At 38.4% G+C, this 19,039-nt stretch overlaps 1 protein-coding gene across 6 annotated transcripts in view; it reads right to left on the bottom strand.

Annotated features, from left to right (window-relative positions):
- Nucleotides 1–2,006: 2,006 nt before the first annotated feature.
- The window catches only part of LOC127653895 (bromodomain testis-specific protein-like), a 37,254-nt gene continuing 20,221 nt past the window's right edge, over nucleotides 2,007–19,039 (bottom strand). For all 6 annotated transcript variants that reach the window (XM_052140727.1, XM_052140728.1, XM_052140723.1 and 3 more), the window contains 7 exons: nucleotides 18,431–18,787; nucleotides 18,034–18,122; nucleotides 10,324–10,435; nucleotides 10,168–10,235; nucleotides 9,884–10,077; nucleotides 3,494–3,683; nucleotides 2,007–3,320 (listed from right to left, as the gene is read on the bottom strand). In XM_052140727.1, coding sequence (XP_051996687.1) covers nucleotides 3,252–3,320; nucleotides 3,494–3,683; nucleotides 9,884–10,077; nucleotides 10,168–10,235; nucleotides 10,324–10,435; nucleotides 18,034–18,122; nucleotides 18,431–18,787 — 1,079 coding nt within the window. In that variant the 3' untranslated portion in view covers nucleotides 2,007–3,251. The remainder of the gene's footprint in view (nucleotides 3,321–3,493; nucleotides 3,684–9,883; nucleotides 10,078–10,167; nucleotides 10,236–10,323; nucleotides 10,436–18,033; nucleotides 18,123–18,430; nucleotides 18,788–19,039) is intronic.

Consider the following 19,039-nt stretch of genomic DNA (forward strand, 5'->3'; position numbering starts at 1 on the left):
CGCAAAACTCATTTATATTAACGAAAATATAAATGAATAAGTATAAACTTTGATAGTGAACTCAAAGCGCTCCGGTTTCACTTTAAATGATCGTGTAATGGCAAATGTTCCTGCTCCATACATGCTGTGTTAATGACAAGTAGTGACAAAGAGGAGGTGGTGCACACTAACTCTATTTTTGTGTGATAAAATTATGAAACAAAATCTCAAAGGTTTTACTTAATGACAAATAAGGGCTTGTGAGTTTAATCAGAGCATCAAAATAATGTTTAATGGTGAATAAATTATGAAATAAATATTTGACTATTGTGTAATATAAAACAAATAATATAAATATAATTATATACAAAATAGACATTTTTTTTTTTATAAAATATGAGTTCAAAAAACAAGTGTAAATTTAAAATGTACAAAAAAAGAAAAATAATTTGATACTTATTTTATTTTTCATGTCATTTATAAGGTGTTAAAGCCTTAAAATCATAGTTTATTCCTATTTTATTTTATTTATATATTTGAAGGTATGTAAAAATGACTTCTTGAGGTGTATAAAGCAAACAAGCGGAATTAATAGCTATAATTGAATTATTTGTTTGACAATTAATAATCTGCCAAATTTCATAATGGTGAAAGCCTTAGTCTGTAGACACACACATTTTAAAGGATTCATATTTTCTTTTGATCTTTGATTCAGTGACTAATTTCACCAATTCTAATTCTGCAAAAGTTTGCAATTAATTTGCAATAATTGAGTCTTTAAAATACTACAAATATTAAAAGTAAATGATAAATGTATATATATATATATATATATATATATATATATATATATATATAGTACTTTTTCATACTTAAGTATATATTAATATATACTGTAATATATTAATAATGCACTGTAAGTGTTAGGTCTGTGCGAGCAACCTACTGACAGCTGTGGCTTTATTTTATGATGTAAAAATGGTTTACGCCCCCTAACAATAATACAATTTCAATAGTTAAATATCTACACTACTTTTGATAGAAGAAAAAAGGAAGAAATATTAAATGCAAAAATGTTTCCCACTTGACCTGTATTCTCCTAAATCTATTAAAGGGATAATTCACCCAAAAATAAAAATGATTTTATGATTTATTTACTCTCCTGTCATCCCAGTTTTTTTATTCAGCAGAACTCAAATGAAGATTTTTTAAATGATATTTCAGCTCTGTATGTCCATACAATACAAGTGGATGGGTGCCAAAAATTTGAAGCTCCAAAATCCACATAAGGGCAACATAAAAGTACCTCAAAGACGACTGGTGGTACAATCCATATCTTCTGAAGGGAGGGTGAGAAACAGATCAATATCAGTAATTTGTCATCATAAAATTCTCCTTCCTGTCCAGTAGGGGGCAATATGCATGGAGAATGTGAATCACCAAAAACAGGAGAAAGTAAATGAGAAGGGAAATTTACTTAAATGTTGATGGGTTTCTCACCCATACCCATCATATCATTTCTGAATATATGGACTTAACCACCAGTCATCTGTAGTACTTTTATGCTGCCCATATGTGGATTTTGGAGCTTAAAAATTTGCCACCTATTCACTTGCATTGTAATGGACCAACAGAGCAGCGATGTTCTTCTAAAAATTGTAATTTCAGTTCAGCAGATGAAAGAAAGTCATACACATCTTGGATGGCATGAGGGTGAGTAAATGGAGAGAATTTTCATTTTCAGGTTTCTCCTTGAGAAAAAAAGGTAAATAAAGCTAAGCCGTTAAGGTAGGCTAACTTTAATAATGCATAACAGAATAATTTGCACATCACAAAACCAATAGGTCGAACATATCTAGTAATTTTGCAAGAAATGTGGACTTTCCACTTTTTTGCAGATAAAGCAATCTGCTCATTTTGTATATTGGCATTCTTCATGAGACTTAAGTCTTTCAATCTTAAGCAGGTTTTTGTATGCAAAAGCACCAATTCATTCTTAATATTTTACATTTAATTACTTACATATTTTATAAATCACTCTCTTGAATTGCAAAACAAAGCTCCAAAATTTAAACATATGCAAACTTTTATATATGATGGATCACGCAATACAAACTTGTAATGAAAATACTTTTTTTTTTTTATTGATTTAACGTTTAGAATGTGATCTTTTTGAAACAATATATTTGTCTTTCCCTCAATAGCTTGTGACACCTCAGCATGGTGGTAGACTGAATAAAGTGCTTGTGATGATCATTTACAGGAAGAGACCACTGGAAAACTGCCACAACCATTACAGTCAGAAACACAATATTGAACATGCCTTCAGTCCGGTACAATCATCTGATCACCATAGCTCTGGAGAATCCACCGACTTTAGGCACAAAGAACTGCCAAGAGAGGAACTTTATGGCACTACACTTCCAAATGGATACAAATCAAAATACAGGAAGTGCAAAAACTTCTTAAAAGAAGTCCCATTCATTGAAGGCAGACACCTATAAAATTGGCTGTCCCAGGTAACGAAATACTAAATATGACTTTAACACACATGCTAATGTTAAATATCTGACACTACAGAAAAACTTTATTATTTTTTTGGTGATAACTTAAACAGGACAAGCTCAGTCAGTACATGTTCTGTTTAAATTACTGCAATAAGTCAAATACATGAAATACCAGCTAATACGATAAACAAGGATGCAGCCCTGCACAGGAACATCCCTTATAGTTCTATCAACAGCTGGCACAATACGACCAGCTATGCATTATTCATAAAGCAGAAGAGTTGATGGAATGTGTCAAAGATTTGATTACAATAATATTCAAGAGAAGTAAACACAATCATTCAGTATAAAACAAAAAGATGAACTAAACATGTTAAAGAACACAAAGACTGCTGTAAAACATCAAACATGTTTCTCTTTCAAAACTGCCTCAACACTTGGGCAGCATTTCAGTGCAGGCAAATCCAATTTATCAAAAAACAAAAGCCAAGAAAATACACACAAAACACTGTTAATGGTGCACATATTGGACCTGCAACATTTTACACGGTGCATTACTGTGTTTGTTTGTTTTTCACTAGAGCTAATTTAGTACAAATGTAAAGTGATGCAGCTATATTGCAGTATTTTCGTCCATCAAAAGACTAAGACCCGTTTCAGTCACCAGGACTCTTAGAACAATTTAGGGAAGGGACAAGACAGTCCACACCGTTCACCGAACAGTAACACAATGTACACAACCAAATAATTGTATTAGTTTAAATCTCACTCCAAGTTCTTCTCAAAGGTCGCCATTATGTCACTCTGCATGGTCATGTCAATGATTCCTGACATCTGGCAGGGGATAAAAAGCATGGAAAAGTATTATACATCATATTAAAGTATTTCAATATGAATACATTACAATACTATAAAACACTACAAGTAAAATTACATAGTAAAAAAAAAAATTACATTACATTTTAACTACATTATAGTGTGTAGCCAGCTGAGGATGAGGTACTTACAGCCTCCCTCCTGCGGCGCTCCTGCTCTCTCTTGCGAGCCATCTCTCGTTCAGAATTCTGTGGCAGAGTGCACGACTCCGGTGATGCAGGGGTATCCAAGATGACCGCCATCAGTGGCAGCTCTGCTGACTCTACTTCTGGCTTTGAAGGCTGGCAGTCCAAATTGGTCTTTTGGAGCTGCTGCATCACACTATAAATCATTTAAAAGAGAGATCACCCACAAATCTTGTGTTTTTTGGCAATAAGATTGAGGGGATAAGAGATCAGATTACTACCACTAATATAACTGTTACCCCAAAAATAAGTAACATGGAATTTTCTGGAGTTTGTTTTTCAGAATTCTCCATGTTAGATTCTCAATCCCTGTGTAATGTGGTTCTAAAAATGAGGGCTGCCACCACAAGTGTTGATCCCATACCAGCTGGGTTGTTTCAGTCATGCTTTTCTTCTTTGTGTCCGGCTGTATTATTATAAATGACTCACTGTTTTCTGGTGTCATGCCATCTGCACTTAAAATTGCTGCTGTAACCCCTGTTCCAAAAACAAAGCCGTGACTTTGAGAATCTAGCAAATTTTCGTCCCATCTCTGGTCTCCCTTTTATTGCTAAAATCTTAGAACGTATTGTTGATTCACAACTGCTTTCTCATTTGTCTGCAAATAACCTCTTCAATCTGGCTTTAGTAAAATGCATAGCACTGAGACAGCATTAGTCAAAGTCACAAATGACTTATTGATGGCTTCCGATGCTGGTTGCTTATCAATACTGATTCTGCTTGATCTCAGTGCTGCTTTCGACACTATTGATCATAGCACTTTACTCTCGCGCTTACAGTCTGTCTTTGGTGTATCTGACTCTGCTCTGAGCTGGTTTAAGTCTTATTTTTCAGATTGCAAACAATTCGTTGTGCTGGGTGGCTGCAGATCTGAGGCTGGTATGGTAAAATTTGGTGTTCCTCAGGTTTCAATTTTGGGTCCCTTACTTTTCACTCTTTATATTTTTCCTCTTGGCCAACTCTTGAGGTCTCTAGGTCTTGATTTTCATTTTTATGCGGACGACACCCAGATATATGTTCACTCAAAATCTGAGGTAAATGTGGCCGTATTACATCTTTCCAAGTGTATCACGGTTATTAAAAATTGGATGTCTGCTAATTTTTTTATGCTTAAATAGTGACAAGACCGAGGTGATGCTTATTGGTTCGCCCCACCAGTTACGCAGAGTGCAACCTGTAGCGTTAGAAGTGGTTGGCTCTGTAATCCAGTTCCAATCAAAACTAAAAAACTTGGGAGTAATTTTTGATTCTAATTTAACATTCGATCTTCACGTACGTAATACTGTTAGAGTTTCTTTTTTTCATCTTAGAAATATATCCAGATTACGGCCCATGCTGTCCTTTCCTGTAGCTGAACAATGAATTAATACTCTGGTTTTTTTCTAGAATTGATTATTGCAATGCCTTGTTAGCAGGAGCATCAAAATCTATTCTGAATAAACTTCAGTGGGTACAAAACTCTGCTGCACGTATTCTGACTAGGACAAGACAAAGAGATCATATAAAACCTATTTTAGAGATCCTGCATTGGTTACCTGTTAAATGTCGTGTTGATTTTAAGATTCTGATGTTGACGTACAAGGCATTGAATGGACTCACTCCTCAGTATCTCGCCGAGCTTTTAATACCCTACATTCCAACACGTAATCTTCGCTCTGCTGATGCCGGTCTTTTAGCAGTTCCGGTAACGAATCTAAAAACAATGGGTGATAGGGCATTCTCTTCAGTCGCCCCAAAGTTATGGAACTCCTTGCCTTCCGAAATATGATTTGCACCATCTTTGAAAAGGTTTAAAACATCCCTTAAAACGTATTATTTTACGGAAGCATTTGGGTAAAGGTGCTATTATTAGTGGTTGTTAATGAGACGTATCTTATGGTTTTACTCTGTCTTGATATTTATTTATTTTTTGTTGTTTTTAGGTTTGTAATCTTGTGTGAAATATTTTGTATTGTGTGATCATGTCTCTTTATGTAAAGCGCTCTGAGAATTAACTTTTAAAAGCGCTATACAAAAAAAAGTTATTATTATTATTATTAAATTTTAATTCTCTTATAATTTACTCACCCTCATGCCATCCCAGAGGTTTGTGGCTTTCTTTCTTTTGCGGAACACAAATAAAGATATTTAGAAGAATATGTTAGCTCTGTAGGTCCTTGGCTCTGTCAATGGGTGCCAAAACCCACATAATGGGAGCATAAAAGTAATTCATATTATGACTCCAGTGGTTAAATCCACGTGTGCAGACACGATATGATAGGTGTGAGATATAGATAGATAGATATAGATATTGAAGTAATTTTTTGTCATAAATTGATTTGCAATTTGCAAGAATGTGAATCACCAAAAACAGGAGAATGAGAAACCGAAAGTAAAGTGGAAATTGACTGAGCAGGGAGGGCAATTTATAGCATAATATGGACAGAAATATTGATCCGTTTCTCACCCACGCTGCAGAATATATGGATTTAACCACCAGTGTTGTCTGGAGTACTTTTGATCTTTGGCACCCATTCACTTATGTTGCATGCACCTAAAGAGCTGAGAAATTCTTGTAAAAATCTTTGATAGTGTTCTGCAGACAAAAGTAAGTCATACACATCTGGGATGGCATCAGGCTGAGTAAATAATGAGAATAATCATTTTTGGGTGAACTATTCTTTAAAGGGCACTCGGTCACACAAACTGTAGGCCATGGGTATCTGAATGTTGAGATAAATCAGGCCTGTATGGTAGAGTGGCCAGAGGGAAGCCACTCAGTAAAAGGCACATGACAGCCCACCTGGAGTTTGCCAAAAGGCACCTGAAGGACTCTGACCATGAGAAACAAAATTCTCTGGTCTGATGAAACAAAGATTGAGCTCTTTGGCCTGAATGGCAAGTGTCATGTCTGGAGGAAACCAGGCACCGCTCATCACTTGGCCAATACTATCCCTACAGTGAAGCATGCTGGTGGCAGCATCATGCTGTGGGGATATTTTTCAGCGGCAGGAACTGGGAGACTATTCAGGATCGAGGGAAAGATGCAGCAATGTACAGAGACATCCTTGATGATAGCAAAGAGCGGGATTAATCCCTATGGTTTTTAAAGTAAATGTTTAACAAGCACAAATGAATGTTTGTGTTCAAGTGTCTAGAAACATTTGACCATATAGTGTAGTTCCATGGTAATCCCATTCCTCCTCAGCTGTTGTTAAACCAAAGATGTATTTAGTCCTAGTATTCAGCCTCTTATAAATGACAGCTTAAAGGTGGGGTATGTGATTTTCTTTTTTGACCATTTTTTCAAAATAACTTGAAATCCTATTCCTAACCCACTTACTGGCTGTAAATTAGAAGCACTGAAATGAAAATTAAGCAATTTAATCATCCGTGGAACGGGCAGGACTCGAAAAACTCCAGCCAATCATTTTCAAGACCATCTAGAATCATTGGACAGAAAATGTGTCAATCAAACGGTCGTACCATGCCCCCTCCCCCACCACCCTGGCTGCGTGTCCCGTTCGATGCGCATACTCAAAGCTCGTGACCCAGTAACAGGAAGCGATTGTATTTATGTATGGAGAATAGAGCTTTTATAGTGCTAGTGGGGTTGTTCCACATTTCTATGAATCCTGTTTTGAATAGAAGACCGCTGTACAGACGCCAGGGCTGGCGATGTTCTTTTTTTTTTTACAGTTATGAGAAAATCAGCTCTACACCTTTCAAGAGTGGTATGCGACCCCCTCCTCCTGCTGTGTCAACAATTTGCTCTGAAAAATTGTCTGACAGGTGAATGCACTGTTTGACTAGTGAGTCTAGAACACTGCGCATCTGAGTTTTCGCTCGTGCATGATTGCGCGTCCATGTTTTTCGAATGGGTGGAGTCAGGGCCAGCGTTGGAGGAGAGAAGGTAGGACCTTAGAGTTGTGTATTTTCAAAATCTGCCGGCCGTTTTGCAAATCACATACCCCACCTTTAATTAATGGCATTGCTCCTACTTGTTTTAAACATGAGGTAGTGTAGCCCCTCATCAAGAAACGAACTTAGACCCTAGTGTTTTGAAAAAAATATTGGCCAATATCAAAACTACCATTTCTATTGAAAATTTTAGAAAAGGTTATTTTATCTCAAACTTCTTGCATGATTATCTGAGAATGATATTGAGGTGCTCCAATTTGGGTTTAGGACCTTCCACAACACAGAGACTGTTCAAGTTATCTAATGACATAGCTAGCTGTCGATTCAGGGAATGTTATAGTTCTAAACCTGCTTGATCTAACTGCCGCTTTTGATACTATTGAACATTAAATCTCATCACGGAGCATGGAAGATGAGGTGGGCATCAAGAGACTGGCTTTAAATTTGTTTAAGTCATATTTAAAAGGATAGATCATTCTCAATTTGTATTTGAAACTATACTTCCTCATCAGCATCATTATGCTGTGGTGTTCCATAAGGATCCATTCTCTCAGATTTTTTTCGATCCTCTTCGGCCACCAATGAGATCAATGAAATAAGACTATGGACTAAATCATTAAGTGTATTTGACCAGGATATAAAAAAAATAATAATAAATAAATAAAAAAAAAACTGGGTGTCACCTTTGATTTAGCAATGAAATGTGACAAGCAAATAAAGTGTTAAAAGCAGTTTCTTCCAACTTAGAAAGAATAGCCTTCAATTTGGAGATAGCTCTGTCAAAGATCTGGAAACCGTTATATCTTCATGCACTGAATGCTGTAATTCACTAATTATATATATATATATATATATACACACACACACACACACACATACATACATTTCCCAGTGTTACCTGTACCGACTTCAGTTTAAAATGCAGCGGCTAAGCTTTTGACAGGTGAAAAGAAGAGGGATAAAATAAGCCCCGTCCTGGCATCTCTACATTGGCTGCCAGTTAAGTTCAGGATACAGTTTAAGATCCTTTTGTTTGCATTCATGGTTTTTATTGGTGTAGCTCCTCAATACATTGCTGATATTTTACATCCCATCAAACTGCTAGAACGTTGAGGTCTTCTAATCAGATGCTCCTGTCTTTTACTAAGACAAGGTTAAAATCTAGGGGTGACCAAGTGTTCTCCGTTGTTGCTACCAGACTCTGGAGACTCCTTTAAACATTTCTCCCCTACAGAGGAGGCTTTTAAGCCTCGTTTAAAAGACATTTTTTTGTCAGGCTTTTGAGGTTGAGCAGAGTAATGCACTTTTCATCACAACGGTAATAGATGCAGCACAGACACATAGAACAGAGTAAGGACAGTTTTAGAAGAGTGCACTCTGTAGCTACACACTCTTGTGCACTCATGCAACTGTGCCTCACCACGTCCAGTAAATTAAGTGCTTCATCATATGTATGCGCTCAATATAATCATGCGCGCTCACTCGTCTCCAAGTGCTTGGTTACAGGACTGTGTTCGCTCAGTGTAATTTTGGTGCTCTTTCACTTGTTGTCTGATTGCCCTAATGTTATAAGTGCTGCAATGGCCCGAATCTCTCTCACAGTAGCCCCAGGCCATCAGGCAGTCCTTATTGTTGAGCCCTGGGACCAATTTAAAGATGTAGATTTTCTACAACTTTTGGTCATTCTCAGTGTCTCTTAATTGCATTTTAGTTATAGGAAGAAAATAAACTGCAAAGAGATTAAAATAACATACTGAACACAAAGATGTGAATTTTATTCTGATTATGGGCTACAGTGTTACATGAGCGTTGGGCAAGTCTGTGTGCATTAATAGAAACAGTTTGTGCGCACCCCTTGCCACTGTCACAGTGCATGTTTTCAAGTGCTGGGTGACAGAACATGAACAGTAATAACAGAAAAACTTCTCCCAAATGCTTTATTATTAGTGATATGAGTTACTAAGCTAAAAAAAAAAACTAAAAGGGTAAGCATAGATGTAGGCTTTTCAAAGCGGAGTAACCCGGATGTAGTTGCTACCTATGTAGTATGTTTTAAATTGGCCATTCATGAGATTCCTTTTCGATGAGAACACTGGCTTAAACCACATCCACATTAATCCATTTAAGTATGAAAACTACATTTTCAGTATCCTAATGACAATGTTTTCCAAAGCTTTTATTTTTGGTGGAGGAGAATACCATTCTAGTGTTTATAAGAGGTGTAAACATAGCAAAATCAATGCATTTTCATACAAAGAGGATTAGTGTGTAGAGCGAGCACAAAGAAGCCTTTTAGGTTTTGGAACTAAGCCATGGTATGCTGTGGTCAGCTGGAATTAACTCTCTGCCAGGCAGAGATTGAAAGGCCTTCAAAATGAAACCAAGATTACATAATTCAACTTAATGTATGGCATATAAAAGTGTTTATTTTTATACCCGGTTTTATCTGTGCTGCTCTTCTCTCGACCAGCCTCCAACTGCAGTTTACGAGCTCGCTCTCGTTCCTCTTTCTCCATGGCAACCTTACGGAACTGCTGGAAACTCTCCTTGGATGACTTGATGGTGCAAGGAGTTTGTGCAGCCATCTTACCCAGACTTGTCCAGGAGTCTGCATTCTTCAGAACAATATCCTGAAACACATGCATAAGTTATCAGAGATAACACTCGAGTCGATCTTGTTTTGCCATATATGCAAGTGTGTACCCACAAAGAATTTGTACCTTTTTAGGCAAGTTGGATTTGGCATCTTGAATGGACTTCCATAGTTCGCTGCTATCGTGTTTAGCTCCTAGAAAATGTGAATAAGAACTCAGAAACCATTCAGGAAAAGGAAGCTAAAAAGGATGTAAGAGAAAACTCCAGAAAGAAATGCTGACCAGGCTTTTTATGCAGCTGAAAGGAGGACTCGTCTAGTGATTCTAAGCAGCCCTGCTCATTCCTCATATTGGTTAATGGACTCTCTTGCAGAGGTGACAACAATCTACAATGCTGCAGAGAGAGAATTTTCTTTTAATTTTTATAACACCTTTTATTACAGCAAGACTCAAAATAAAACTCAACACCACCACACTTAAAATTCCCCATTATATTCCCAGTTCCACCAGCAAAATGCAATGCATAATTTTCAACCCAACACAACATCTTTTCTACCTATGTTCCTATGTTCCTTCATAGATGAATAAAATATAAGTCATGTTTTATTCTTGCTCGTGAGCCCCTTAAACAAATCTGCCCTACTATCAGTTATAAAGAGAATTTTATGTTTTCTACTAAAATAGACAGCTATTTTTGCTTAACCCAGAAGAAAATGTAGTAATGGTCCTTTTTTTAAATTTTGAAACCAAAAATGAATGGTCACTGTAAAAACTTCATTAAAAAGGCAGAAAATAAAACTTCCAATAGAACAAAAAAAGGCCTCAATCTCTCACAATGTATAAAACAAAAGGGACATATATCTTTCACAGTTGGATTCAACAATAAGATTAAAGCAATGATTGCAATGATACCATGTAGTATTCTCCAAAGATCACCCACAGACTTAGTCAATGGTGGCTTATAAAGTGAACCCCAAACAGGCTTAGAAATATCAACACCACCTAAATATTCTCTCCATGGTGTCAATACATTTTAGTTTTGCTTTGTTTACCACTTTTACACATACTTTATACAAAGCACTGCCAACCACCTCAATTAAGTCCTTTATTTTGATGACCTTTGCCTTTATCAGAAACTGTGTTAACCATGGTGATGGATCCTGACATAAATTCAGCCGAGCACCATTAATCCTTTGTCCGACCATCACCGCTGTTGAGACAAAACTGTGACTCTTCAATGAAGAGCAGTTTTGCCAGTCCTGTCTGGTCTAGCAAAGGTGGGTTTGTTCCCACAGGCGACGTTGTTTTCTGTGATGTCTGCAAAGGACCTGCCTTACAACAGGCCTACAAGCCCACAGTCCAGCCTCTCTCAGCCTATTGCGGACAGTCTGGGCACTGATGGAGGAATTGTGCACTCCTGGTATAACTCCGGCAGTTTTTGTTGCCATCCTGTACCTGTTCTGCTGGCGTGATATTCAGACGTACCGATCATGTGCAGGTGTTGTTACACATTAGTTTGCCACTGCGAGGACAATCAGCTGTCCTTCCGGTCTCCCTGTAGCGCTGTCTTAGGCATCTCCCTGTACGGACATTGCAATTTATTGCCCTAGCCACATCTGCAATCCTCATGCCTCCATGCAATATGACTAAGGCACATACACGCAGATGAGCAGGGACACTGGGCATCTTTCTTTTCACTCTTTAGTGTCCCAAGTTGTAGGGTTGTGCCGATGGACGTTATCATCTGACCAACATCACGATGTAGAGCCACCATCGTGATGCCACGCCCCCTTTTGCGAGTCTTGCTAGTGTGACTCACTAATCCTAGTCTCTTCTATAGTTAACCTAAAAACTTTGCAGGGATTGCTTTGTAAATTAAATTGAGAATATAACTAATGCATATATGCTATTTTAAATACTGTAGTATATGCCAGAGACGTGACGTGTTAGTCTGTGAAAATACAGTGTCAGGCAGGCTACACAAATATTGATCTTGACATTGTTAGCTTCTTTTTCTTACATGTCTTACAATGTACATTTAGATTAAAATATTTTATGTTGTAGGCTACAAGAAAATAGCCTTTATTAATGAATTATTAGTAGTTGTAGTGTCTCAGAAAATCTTGCTTGTTGTCACATAGCTCTTGTATACACTGAAGCGGCAGTTTAAGATAAACCCAGACCAGCGAACGTCAAATAACTTTTGTCTGGTTAATACTTTTAAAGAACAATTTCCTTGGCCATAAATCCATAATGTCAAATCAAATGAAAGAAACAAGGTGAGTATGAATAACACACATTTATTAAAACATAGAAGAACAACAAATAAAGAACAAGAAAACGGGAACAACACTCAGACCGAAACTCGGCATTAACATTTCACTTATAATTAGCAGCACAATTAACTTCAGCACAGGCTACAAAATAAATTATGTTATTGAAATATTGTAAAGTGGTCATATGAACTACACAAATGAACGTTTAAAAATATGCAAAATCTAATAGCTCCGCAACGGATGGCGAAAAATGCGTAAAGAAGTCTAATATATCTTTCACCATAGACCATGTTTAAATTTCGATGTTTCTGGCCAGAAATACCAACATATTCACTTTATCTGGTTTTAATAAGCTGCGGATTGGAGTAACTACACTACCCGCTGTGCTGAAGACCCGCTCTGATGGAGTACTGGTAGCACATATGCACAGATATTTCCGTGCTAATCTTGCCATGAACGGAAACCTTTTGTCGTTCGTTTTCCACCAAGTCAGCGGGTCCTCTTCCCCATCAATGGCCATTTCCTGCAAGTACATGGTCATTTCTGCCTCGACCTTTTGCTCATCAATGAGTAAAATAATGAAATTATACTTTTTAAGTGGAAAATAGTATTTATGTAAAGAGATATATTAAAATAAAAAGTGCACAACTCTTCTTAAGTGAAAGCTAAAAAAAAAAAAATGCTTCACGTGTCGTGCAACCTACTGATAAAGCGCCGACGAGTCATTAGTTGGGTTAGTAAAATAACAAAATAATAATTTTTCATATCATTTTTGAAAATTATATGAAATTATATTAAACCCCCCCCCCCCACCGACGATATCATCGTCCATCGCGATGTTTTACTGTCAACATCGTCAACTGCCAATTTAGGGGACATCGCCCAACCCTACCGAGTTGTTCATTAATGGTTTATGGTTCATTGAACAAGCATGGAAAACACTGTTTAAACCCTTTACAATAAAGATCTGTAAAGTTATTTGGATTTTTACAAAATTGTCTTTAAAATACAATGTCCTTTTTTGCTGAGTTTATATACAGTTATGTACATGTAATTATTCTGAGAACTCAAGTAGAAAAAAATGGCCAAAATAGAAGAATTCTGAAATCTAGATCTGATCAATGCACCCTGTGCTCTAATACCTAACAGATCTGCTAAAACAGCTTATTTTGTCTTTGAGAGCCTGAATCTGGAGTTCCAATATATCAATCTCTAGATCTTGAATAGATTGAACAGTGTCTCTGGTGACATTAAAAGTGTACTAATGACAAATATTTTGTATCTGTAATTTTCCAATATCCCACCATGCTGTATTGAAAGAATATGACTTCCGAGACTTCCATCCCATCCAAAAATAAAACTAATATTTACCAAAATGTGCAACTTCAAGCAAGGTACTGTTAAAGCACCAATATACACAATTATGCTTAACAAAATTAATAAAACCACATCTACCAACACTGAATGATACAAAATCCAACTGGACAGATATGACAAGACTTATAACATTGTACCTGATGTTCAAAACAATCAAAACGATCCAGTCTTGCTAATGAAATGTGCCCATGTATATTGCCTTTCAATATTATGAAAGTTTCTCCTTACGTCACAAAGCTGATGAGTGTCAAGGATGCTTACTAGTTTTTCACCTCAAGGCTGCATGTGGTTCAATATGATTCCTATCAATATAATTTCATGTGCAATTAACATGCCCAAATATTAAGAAATGTTCTGTTACACTGTATTTTGTCAGCATTTCTGACAAAATAACCACCCAAGCACTAAGAGCATTCTTATGACTGAAAAAATTGTCTATATTCTAAAGTTTCATTAAATCACATAGCTGTGCTGTTTTGCTTACATCCCTCGCTCCATTTCAATTTAAGGATGAGATTTAAAAAAAAAAAAAAAAAAAAACTCATTGTGAGGGATAAAACCTGCACTAAATACCAAACCAATACCATGTCATTATTCTTGTGACAATTCATTGTTAATTGTCTGAGAACACACATTTTGTTCAAACTTCAAGCGATACATGTCTGGGGACTTGATAAACAATATTCTCCCAACTATTTAATTAAACATTTTGCTGAATCAATGAATACTGAAATATCTGGGAAGAAATCTTCCACCTCAACATTCCTCTTTCCTTTCGTGCACTGCAAAAAAGTTCATTCATTCTAAACCATATCCACTGTAATCTCGCATCACATTGTCCAATTCCAGTTCACTCTATGAAACAGACAAATCATTCACACTCAAATGTTCATCTGAACTTCTGGTGGTCTTATTTTGCATTTTCTTTGATATAGATGCCGTTTTGCATAGAATTTTCTCTTCACAGCTGGCACCTTAAAAAAAAGCTTCATCTTCCCTAAGAATTTCCTCTTCCACTTCGTCAATCTCAATATCTAACCTCTCTTCATTGCTTTGATTTTCTTTCTCACAAATTTCATTCTCATTCTCCACATTTTCTTTATCCGCATTTAATTCAAGCGTTTCAAGCCCCATGCCACCCTCTCCATTCTTCTATACAACTTTCTTGATTTTACATAGTAGCAAAAATCACACATTCAAAGCCATCGACTTTAAGTTTAAAGGCATTAATTAACTTGTCAATATTGCTCCTCAAATTCATGTGAAATTGCCTACGAAATGACAACATGCTTCAACAATGGGGATTTGCAACTAAAGGGGATTTTCTTCATTGTGGATACCTGTTTTCCATGTCTAGATAATTTGCATCCCAGTGCTTCATCACTAATGAACGGAGGTCCATTAGAGAGCCAAACTTTCCTTAACGGGTTGATGAGTGGGAATACCCTAATAAAAATATTATTTAGGACTATCCCTTTTTAAACAATAACACAAAAGCACTGTTCATTCTAGAAGCTGATCTAATTCTGCTGTGACCAACCACCTCTCCTACCGCTAAAACATAATTCCTCAACTGAGCTCTCAACTCCGACTGACACTTTGATTCCGTGCCACTGGGTGTGTTGCTCATAACTCGGCCTCTCCACACTCTCCATAACCACCAGTAAAAAAAACTGCCTGACACAAAACAACCCCCCTCTTCCCCCAACAGTATTTGCAGTACGTTGTGACCGTATAAACAAGTGAACTGGAAACAGTGGAGTAAAAAATCTTCATATAATTGACAAACTTTAAGATTAGAAAAATAAATCTGCACTCTCCGAATCACATTCCACCAACTCAGCAAACACTCATGCATGCGCATATGAGAGAGAGAACGCAGTACTGTGCAGTTGACATTTTTTTAACCAGGGCTTACAAATTACACAGAAATACTTCAGAAACCAACAATAATCCAGTCCCCCCCCCTCCCCCATCATCAGGCTTAAACCCTGGTCACTCCACTGAACCTGCTCTCCTTGCAGGAATCAAAGCGCTCAAGTCAGCCAGAGCTACAATCTCTGAGCAAATTATTTTTTTTTAATCCAATTTAGAATGCCTAATTCCCAATGCGCTTTTTACGTCCTTGTGGTGGAGGACAAATCCCAGCTGCCTCCGCGTCGGAGACCGCCAACCCGCGCATCTCATCACGTGGCTTGTTGAGCGCGTTGTCACGAAGACATAGTGTGTGTGGAGGTTTCACGCCACCCCCGCGGCATCCATGCCCAACTCACCACGCACCCCACCAAGAACTAACCACAGTATAGTGACCACGAGGAGGTTACCCCATGTGACTCTACCCTTCCTAGCAACTGGGCCAATTTGGTTGCTTAGGAGACCTGGCTGGAGTCACTCAACACGACCTGGGTTCGAACTAGCGAACTCCAGGGGTGGTAGCCAACATTTTTACCACCTTAGCTACCCAGACCCACTAGTCATACACTATTAAATTATTTTTGGTTGAACTATGATCCTTCTCTCATCTTTCTTCTTGCCCGGGGCAACTCCACGCTTAACAAGAGGAGGTTAGAAGACCCCTTTAGTATAACACTCCACCCCAGAATGTCCTGTCAGGGTTTATTTTATGTCCGGCTGATTGCAGGTTATTCATTTAGTAAGGGATTTTTATTTTATTTGTATTATTGTGCTGTAAGTCACTTTATTAAGTGTCTGCAAACAATGTAATTGTAATCTAGGCAAAACGTTTTTGCCTTTCCAGCAAAAAAAAAAATACAAATCTAATTCAATTAATGTACCAAGAAGTCAGTCTAATTTACTTCCCAGCAAAAGTTCCAGAAAATAATATGTAGCTTACAGGGTGTCAGTAGTCATATGGCTATATCCATGACGACATCACGGAGCTGGTGGATGTTAAGAGACCTTGTGCTCCTCCACCTTCCGTTTGAGGATGCCCCACAGATGCTCAAAAGGATTTAGGTCTGGAGACATGCTTGGTCAGTCCATCACCTTCACCCTCAGCTTCATTAGCAAGGCAGTGGTCGTCTTGGAGGTGTGTTTGGGGTCGTTATCATGCTGGAATACTGCCCTGCGGCCCAGTCTCCGAAGGGAGGGGATCATGCTCTGCTTCAGTATGTCACAGTAAATGTTGGCATTCAAGGTTCCCTCAATGAACTGTAGCACCCCAGTGCCGGCAGCACTCATGCAGCCCCAGACCATGACACTCCCACCACCATGCTTGACTGTAGGCAAGACACACTTGTCTTTGTACTCCTCACCTGGTTTCCACCACACACGCTTGACACCCTCTGAACCAAATAATTTTATCTTGGTCTCATCAGACCACAGGACATGGTTCCAGTAATCCATGTCCTTAGTCTGCTTGTCTTGAGCAAACTGTTTGCAGGCTTTCTTGTGGATCACCTTTAGAAGAGGCTTCCTTCTGGGACGACAGCCATGCGGACCAACTTGATGCAGTGTGCGGCATATGGTCTGAGCACTGACAGGCTGACCCCCCACCCCCTTTGACCTCTGCAGCAATGCTGGCAGCACTCGTACGTCTATTTCCAAAGATAACCTCTGGATATGACGCCGAGCACGTGCACTCAACTTCTTTGGTCAACCATGGCGAGGCCTGTTCTGAGTGGAACCTGTCCTGTTAAACCGCTGTATGGTCTTGGCCACCGTGCAGCAGCTCAGTGTCAGGGTCTTGGCAATCTTCTTATAGCCTAGGCCAACTTTATGTAGAGCAACAATTATTTTCTTCCAATCCTCAGAGTTCTTTGCCATGAGGTGCCGTTGAACTTCCAGTGACCAGTTTGAGGGAGTGTGAGAGCGATGACACCAAATTTAGCACACCTCCTCCCCATTCACACCAGAGACCTTCTAACACTAACGAGTCACATGACACCGGGGAGGGAAAATGACTAATTGGGCCCAATTTGGACATTTTCACTAAGGGGTGTACTCATTTTTGTTGCCAGCGGTTTAGGCATTAATGGCTGTGTGTTGGGTTATTTTGAGGGGACAGCAAATTTACACTGTTATACAAGCTGTACACTCACTACTTTACATTGTAGCAAAGTGTCATTTCTTCAGTGTTTTCACATGAAAAGATATAATCAAATATTTACAAAAATGTGAGGTGTACTCACTTTGAGATACTATATGCTTACACAATCACTTAGCCATGTGTCAGATAACTAACACAAAGATTTAGATCTCGGTTCATACTGAATTGTCCTTCTGTCCCAATCTGGACTGGAGTACACCTATTGAGTACTCCTGATCTAACATGGTACAAAATGGTATCTCCGTGACAAAAAAAGCAGAAGAGAATTACCTCAAACTGAGAGTTGGAGATAGGCAGTAATCCTGTGACAGGCATGACTGTAGGCGGTGAGGTCAGTGGTGACAGAAGAGGAAGAATATCTGCGAGATTGAGGGGGAGAAACACAGAGATGTGTTTTTACCTTGAACCACAACCGAAGTTGTTACAACTCTCATGCAGTGTTGTTAGGCAGTGATCACTATGACAAGCAGCTGGGGGTTAAATCTATTCAACTGATTGTTAATCCACTGAATAGACTTGTCGACAAATACCAGTCAAGATGATAAACTACTAAGGAAGGGAAAGGTTGAGGGGTTGTGGCACATAAAACTATTAGAGCAGACTACAGTAAGGCTGGCAGGGGACACAAGCAAGTGATTGAGATTGGCGATAAAAAACAACCTCTTACCTTTCTGCTCAGACTTATGTGGAGGCTCCTCTGCAACAGCAGGTGAGGGGGAGCCAATCTGAGAATCCTGTAGGTCAGGGATATGGGGGGCATGTGGAGGATTGAGCGAGGGACTATGGGAGAATGTTTGGTCTGTGGGGGGTGCGACTGGTGGGTGTGGGATGATTGACACAGGGGAGCATTTGGGTGAAAATGTTGTGCGATCATTACAAGGGGAGGAAGAAGTGTTGAGTAAAGGGCAGGGGGTCTGGTCTAGAGGTAGACTGAGTGGTAAGGGTGCAGTCCACGTTTTAAGAGGTAGGGGGGCAGCTTTGCCACTAGGTCTGGATGGCCGAGGATGTTGCCGGCTGTGCAAGGCTGTCGTGGAAGGAGGGTAAGAGGATGGACAGAAAAGGGTTAAATTGATAAAATCAAAGCCGTCAAGATCCATCTGGTGTCCAAACTCATTAATATGGTTGTTAGACAAGGCATTAAAATCCAACTGAAAAATGATGGAACCATGTTTCTCTTTAATTTTGTTATAAATGTTATTGCAGTGTTCCTTTTAACAGCTTGATTTGGCCACAGTGCCAAAGAAAACACATTAATGTGAATAGCAGTATGAACAAT

The sequence above is a fragment of the Xyrauchen texanus genome, chromosome 13 (genome assembly GCF_025860055.1).
Source record: "Xyrauchen texanus isolate HMW12.3.18 chromosome 13, RBS_HiC_50CHRs, whole genome shotgun sequence".
In the NCBI taxonomy this organism is placed as follows: Eukaryota; Metazoa; Chordata; class Actinopteri; order Cypriniformes; family Catostomidae; genus Xyrauchen; species Xyrauchen texanus.